At 34.8% G+C, this 6277-nt stretch overlaps 1 protein-coding gene across 1 annotated transcript; it reads right to left on the minus strand.

Annotated features, from left to right (window-relative positions):
* Positions 1–9: 9 nt before the first annotated feature.
* On the minus strand, positions 10–5595 carry LOC135686237 (ubiquitin-like protein 3). Its single transcript, XM_065202434.2, has 5 exons — positions 5283–5595; positions 4050–4158; positions 3202–3294; positions 2551–2628; positions 10–1557 (listed from the first exon to the last, which is right to left on the minus strand). The coding sequence occupies exons 1-5, from the start codon at positions 5349–5351 to the stop codon at positions 1502–1504; spliced, it is 405 nt and encodes a 134-aa protein (XP_065058506.1). The 5' UTR covers positions 5352–5595; the 3' UTR covers positions 10–1501.
* Positions 5596–6277: the final 682 nt, after the last annotated feature.

Genomic DNA, 6277 nt, shown 5'->3' on the forward strand with positions numbered 1-6277 from the left:
AGACACACATGAATTCAACAGTTCTTTAATAAGTACAAAAAATTTAAATGTGATACAGGTTTTGACAATGCATATGATTTTGCTAATTTTTAGAACACACACAGGAGTATAGCCTAGGCAACAAGAAGGGTTTTTTGGGGGGGGGGGTAGAGTGAGACTAGATGATGGCTGTTGCTCAACTCACCTCTGCCATGACCCCTTGGGATGTTGGAAAATGCCCCCTGTTGAAAATAAATTTGAAAAAAGCCATTGTCATTGGCTTTTGCAGCATCCTATTGCAGATTTGCTTTCTCGGGCACCAACCTTCTTATCGCTATGATGTCTCCTTTGCTTTCCTTGCTAGGCTAGTACACCCTTGCGTACATATTATAGTTGGTCTACTTTTCTAACAGCATCAACATTCAGTGATCACAGAACCTTATCACTTGGATTACATCACAATATATTTAAAGCCTTGTTCATAAGTAGGGGCTGAGGAAGGAAGAAAAGCTTTGATAGGGGGCAAAAAAGCTATTCTGATTCTTCCCTTCATTTTCTGGACAAAGAGTACAACAGAACATTCCCATTTCCAGCCAATTATAGATAAGGGGAATCAAACTGAAAATGGGAAAAATCTGGTAAAGCCTGGAAAGTCCTGGTAAATGCCAAAAATGGAAGCTACAAGCTACAAGTCAGTTGCAATTTTCAAGGTTGAAACTGGCATTGGTGACATGCCTTTTTGGTATGTGATCAAATACAAGGATGAACAAGGACACTGTGCTTTTTCCAACTTGTTCCCCAAAGGTCACATTGGATATTTCAACCTTTGATTTAGCCAATGAAAAATATAAAAGGACCCTTTCCGTAGTGCTGGAACAAACAAGTTGCAAATCATTGTAATGATTTAAGCATTTTGAGATATACAACTCCAAGGTTTTTGGCCAGCTGCTTTTAGTTTACAGGAAACCAAATTAACAAAACATGGAAACTATCGATTATGTATTTATGAAAGAACTGATCAACTTATGATATTAATATTATCATTATGCCTAGTGTCAATGTTGCAAGATTAAAAAATTTGATTTCAAATTGCAAGTTACCAAATTGCTGCTGGTGAAGTGCCTGCTTCATTACATGAAAACCATGGTCATATTGAAATGACAAAAGCTTTTAGTGAAAATTTAAAACTGGAATTAAACTACTACAAACCATAGTGAAAAAGAAAATACATCTTAATTAAATTTTTGTTCATAAAAATATGATTCAAACTTGGATTCACCATGGAATTTACCAAACAGCTTTGTGGAAAAATGCAATTTCTATTACCTTTAACATAGGCTTGCAAGTTTTTTAATAATAGGTTAAACAACTCAAAATTATCTACCACATTCCCAAAATACGGATGAATAAAAATGAGGCATCTAAAACAACTAATTGTTCTACTATATACAAGACAAAAACAAATTATCAACATATTTACTACATTTACAAATTCAAACAACTAAATGGTGACAATACCTAACTATACAATGGTACAGCAGCAACTGCTCTCAGAAACTTTCTCGTTTGTCTTGTTATCTGGAAAAAAACAAATTTTAGATAGAAAACATGTTTTATTTTAATGAAAAGGTCTCTAGTACATGCAGCTAGGAGGAGGAGTACATGCAGCTGGGAGGAGGGGATGGCAACCTCAAGCTTATGAACAAAAAAATTCGGAAGATGTCCTTTCATGCAGACTACAAACCAATTATGTCTAGTTTATGACTAGTCTGAGACACAGCAAAACAAAGTGTGAAAATACATATTTATCAACCAGGTTTTGCATAAAACAACAAACTGATAAGCTTAAATTGATAGCGCAAAAAACCTATTTACAAAATCATAAACCAGAGAAAAGTCAAATATCAAATGTTATCTTTGTGAAATGGTGGCTATGCCTATTGTGACTGCTGATTTAAGTGGTACCCTATTCAAAATAAGAGACTTGGAGTCAATAGGCATGAGACTGTCTTTCTTTAAAAAAATTTTGCCTGTTATAAAGTCTCCTTTGCAGAAAATATTTGCTTGTAAAACACATTTGTCATTCAGACCTTTCTAAAAAATATTGAAAATTTAATATGCAAGTTTGCAAACAGTATTTTTCTTGGTGGTTTTCCTGTATGTATACATACCTGTTACTATATTTTTACACAAGAAAACTTAACCTTTAGGTACAATAGTATGATTGTACTTAATTTTTTTAGACCTGTAGATAAAAAATATATGGTGACTAAGACCATTGACTGGGATCTTGATGGTGGAAAGCAAATTTTTATGATGATCGTTTATTTTAAAAATTAACGATGGAAAATTTATTTATTTATTTGTTTTTTTATTTGTTTGTTGTTTTGTTTTAAAATTGACAAGGTCTTTGGGTCTGGGTATTTATCGCAAATCATTCCATGCACCCCAGACATATGCATCACAGCAGGATGTGCAACAGATTTTGTTAACTACTAATGAAACAAAACATTTTATAAAAGTATTATATTACATATATTAATAATGACTTCTATTAGCGTGATTTCTTACCATCAGATGACAGAGGGGGTAGTTTTTCCCTTGGTACAAGATGCATCACAGTCCTTTTTCCTGATGGAAGGTTCAGCGCTGAAACAAAAATCACATTGTTACCTGGTTGAACTTGTCTGTTTATGAGAAGACTTGTTGAATATTTGCCAAAAATACCTCTTTTGATGACAAACTGCAATTTCATCTTGCTTAGCTTGTATTTTATGATACAACTTTAACAGAGATAAAATGTCAATTGCAGAACTATGCCTTCAAAGGCACTCAATCAACTTATCACCTATAGATGATTACCTGAGAAGGTATTCTAAACTCCATGAACAGAGGTCCTGCAAGGTGATTACAAAAAACAAAGCACCTGAGATGAAATTTCCAAACTTTGGTTTAATTAACATAATGTTAATTGTTAATTTTAAATGATTTCATCAAAGGGAATGTTGTTGTCATCATACCACACTATTTTATTTCCATATGGAAATAGACACAAATGTTTATAATGTAGATCACTTAATAAAAAAGAACAGTCATTCAATACTAGCCAAACGGAATCTGAATTGGGCTTTATTTTTAAAAATTCAAAAAATTTAAAATAGCAAGAAAAGGCACAAACAAGGCCTACAGTTGAAAAATTAAATATAGCTTAAATTTGCAAACCTGAAAAAGTAACATTTTCATGAAGAAAACGCCCTTGGTATATCAACCTCAACACCTGATGATTTGAAACATTATCTTTCTCATCTGCCCAAGCTACAAGCATAAAATTGCAAATAAGTCACAACAACACACCAAGGCAAACAAAAATATAACTACCATATCCAAGATAACTAAGCACAAAACAGGCTTTCATGGGGAAAAACTGAAGGAATGCTAACCATCACACATCTGAATCCGTCCAGGCATGTGGAAGTGTGTGATCATTTCTGTCTACATGGAAACTATAAATACATCTCAAACACATTTAATAACTTTTGAAGTGGTGCTATCTATTTTTGAAGCATGAGAAAATGTAATCAAAGAACATGAATCTTAGAACACAAAACCCACAAATCACCAATCTCCCTTATAAGCCCCCCCCCCCCCCACATAATTTCTATGAAACTTCAAGGAAGGTGGTCATGCAGCAAGGAATTTAGAGTGAATTGGGAAGTTTAATCAAATTAGTAACCTGCAATTCTTTAAATTTTTGGCAATGGTTGAACCTTCTTTTTTGTGATATTATATATAAATAACTTGCTTTAAATGACAACTGCTTCCTTATGTGCTGTGAATGCATCACAAATGAAGTTTTTACTGTTGTTGCTGGGTTTGTGTTACATGGTTGCTAAAGACTCAAACAATCCATAGGTCAGGGTGTTTACATGCGTTTTCACACCTTTCCTGAGAAATGCCAACACAAAAATGTTAAATAGAAAATGAGATGTTTAATAGTAAGCTGAACTAATGCTAAAATGACAAAAGAGTCATTGATTAGAGAATTTTTAAACAAGAATTTTCCATTGTACCTTCTGGCCAGTTGTTATAAACATATTCAGCAACCTCTCCAGCTGATGTTGTGTTCTTGAAAACAAAGTCTGCTGTTTTCCCACTGACCATAATTAATCTCAGATTCACCTAAAAGTATTCAAGGAATGGTTGTTGAAAGGGATTTGCACATATATTCACAATGACAAAACAAGTAAAGCAAAAAGCTTCTGTTTTCATTGAAACATCTTACTTGACAGGGAATATCTAAAAAATACAGAAGCATACCCTATGACTAGATGAATTTTGTAGTCAATTTGACAGCAAACTTATCTTGCTGCTGCAGTATTGTTAGGTTATTGTTTCATGTCAGTAACTTATATTCCAGACAATAGTTTTGGAGAATGCACCAAAGGTAAAACAATTTTATTCAGGGGGTTGATGATGGAGGTAGAATGCTATATTTGGCCTATACATTTTCTAAATCAAGTTTTAGAAAAGTTTTAGAAAAGTTTCACATATGATTTCAAAGAAAATTTTTAGATGTAGAATTAACCTGTATTTTTTACTTCCAAGAAATTCTCTCTGAGAAATCAGGTAAAAGAAGACATGAGAATTCCAACTTTGGGACAGGTAAGGGTTGGCCATTTTAAGCTTTTATGATAATTTGTGTAGTTAGTGACATAAAATGTAATAATTAGAGCAACCTCAAAAACGCAACAAACTTGAAAATGTTTTATTATAATATATGACCTATCAGAATATGTGGATAAAGTTAGCTTTGCATCTGTTCCGTTTTTCATATCTGTTGATTCTCTTCAATTGATTACTTTGGATCAACAAACAGTGGCAGACATCAAAGCCATCCCATTTCAACATTAATATTTTGCCCACTGAAACTATACCAGTGTAATGTGACTCAGGTAGGAATCATTCCCAATAAAATTTAAAACTGGGAAGTTCTCAACAGACAGTGATTTTTGTGAAGAATTAAACATTAGCGTTAAAAATGATACGATACGTTTCAGAAAATGAGACAAATAGAAAAAAAGCTCTGCAATAAGTCTGTTTGTCGTTTGTTTCAATTCTCAATGTCCTGCTCAATTCTCGGTCGGTGAGGGAATTGTGCGACTAAATTTTTTGTCTGTGACGTTCATTCGCAACAGTCAATTGCGAAATATTAAATTTACGTGCCTTGTTCAATGCAGTGTCGTACTCAATAAAAGAAAGCAGGCCATGATAAAAACGAAGAAATCTGACAGATAATGGTTTACCTTTGACTTCGACGCGCTGTCAGCTCGTCTACTACTTTCTTCCGATGTAGATCCTTCCCTGCTACTCATTCTGATATCGTTGCTAGGCCCAATTTGTTGAGAGGCTTTCGGGCCTATTGACAAATGCTGTCTCCTTCAAACGTGTGCTCAGAAGTTCGAAAGGCCACACAGCATCCTTGGCTTCCGCCCTAAACAATTCTTCAATCAAAACCACCTTTTATTCAGTCGTTCTTATAAAACTTAAATTTTTACCGAAGCGTAAATTAACCGATTGCCAAACACATTCAGCATTACAATCGGCGCATGCTCGAAATAACAGTCTTTCCAGTCCTTTTTTGACCATTTACGTCACCATGGGACGAATGTAAAAGTTAAATGGTTAATTAAATGATGTTGTATGAAGAGGCAATTGCTGTTTTTTTAATCTTTCAGGCTTGGAGCCTTGAATTAATTAGCACCAACAAAAGAGGGGGAAAGGAAAGATGGCGACTGCACATGTCGGTGGCAACTAAACTTTTTGGTCCCTTTACTGTTAAGGTCAAGCTGCGGTCCCTGACATGATAGCCCCCGGGGGACTCTTATTTACGGCCTGACAGGGGGTCCGGTTATTTTGAGGGTTTTCCCCAATGGCTACTAAATTTGCCACTTTAGGAAAATAACACTACAACTTGGGGGTATTTCAATTAGATGCTACCTCGTCGGGTTTCTTCTAATTCACTCTGATGAAGCCCTGTGTGCCGGGGCGAAATATTAGTATATTCTTTCAATTTAATTTATTTTGAAAATTTTATTTCGTGACATAGGATTCTCGTCATCGTATTGCTTTGTTCCTGTATATCTTTCATAACAACACTCATTGCAAGATTCACAGAATCCGGCAGACAGCCTATCCTGCGGTTCTTCCTTCTCACACACCTTCTTTGACCTTGACTGGACCTCCTGTCAGGCCTTAATAAGAGTACCCCCGGGAGGCTGTAATTATATTTTGGTTGTGC

The sequence above is a fragment of the Rhopilema esculentum genome, chromosome 6, assembly GCF_057945365.1.
Source record: "Rhopilema esculentum isolate cy_ngs chromosome 6, ASM5794536v1, whole genome shotgun sequence".
Lineage (NCBI taxonomy): Eukaryota > Metazoa > Cnidaria > Scyphozoa > Rhizostomeae > Rhizostomatidae > Rhopilema > Rhopilema esculentum.

Bases quoted from the DNA above. Each gene is read 5' to 3' on its own strand.
- LOC135686237 (XM_065202434.2), bottom strand. From the start codon at position 5,351: ATGAGTAGCAGGGAAGGATCTACATCGGAAGAAAGTAGTAGACGAGCT. The intron at 3,295-4,049 runs GTACAATGGAAA...TTATGCTTGTAG, and splicing joins TTATAACAACTGGCCAGAAG to CTTGGGCAGATGAGAAAGAT. The intron at 2,629-3,201 runs GTTTGCAAATTT...TTTTTGTTTCAG, and splicing joins TGAAAATGTTACTTTTTCAG to CGCTGAACCTTCCATCAGGA.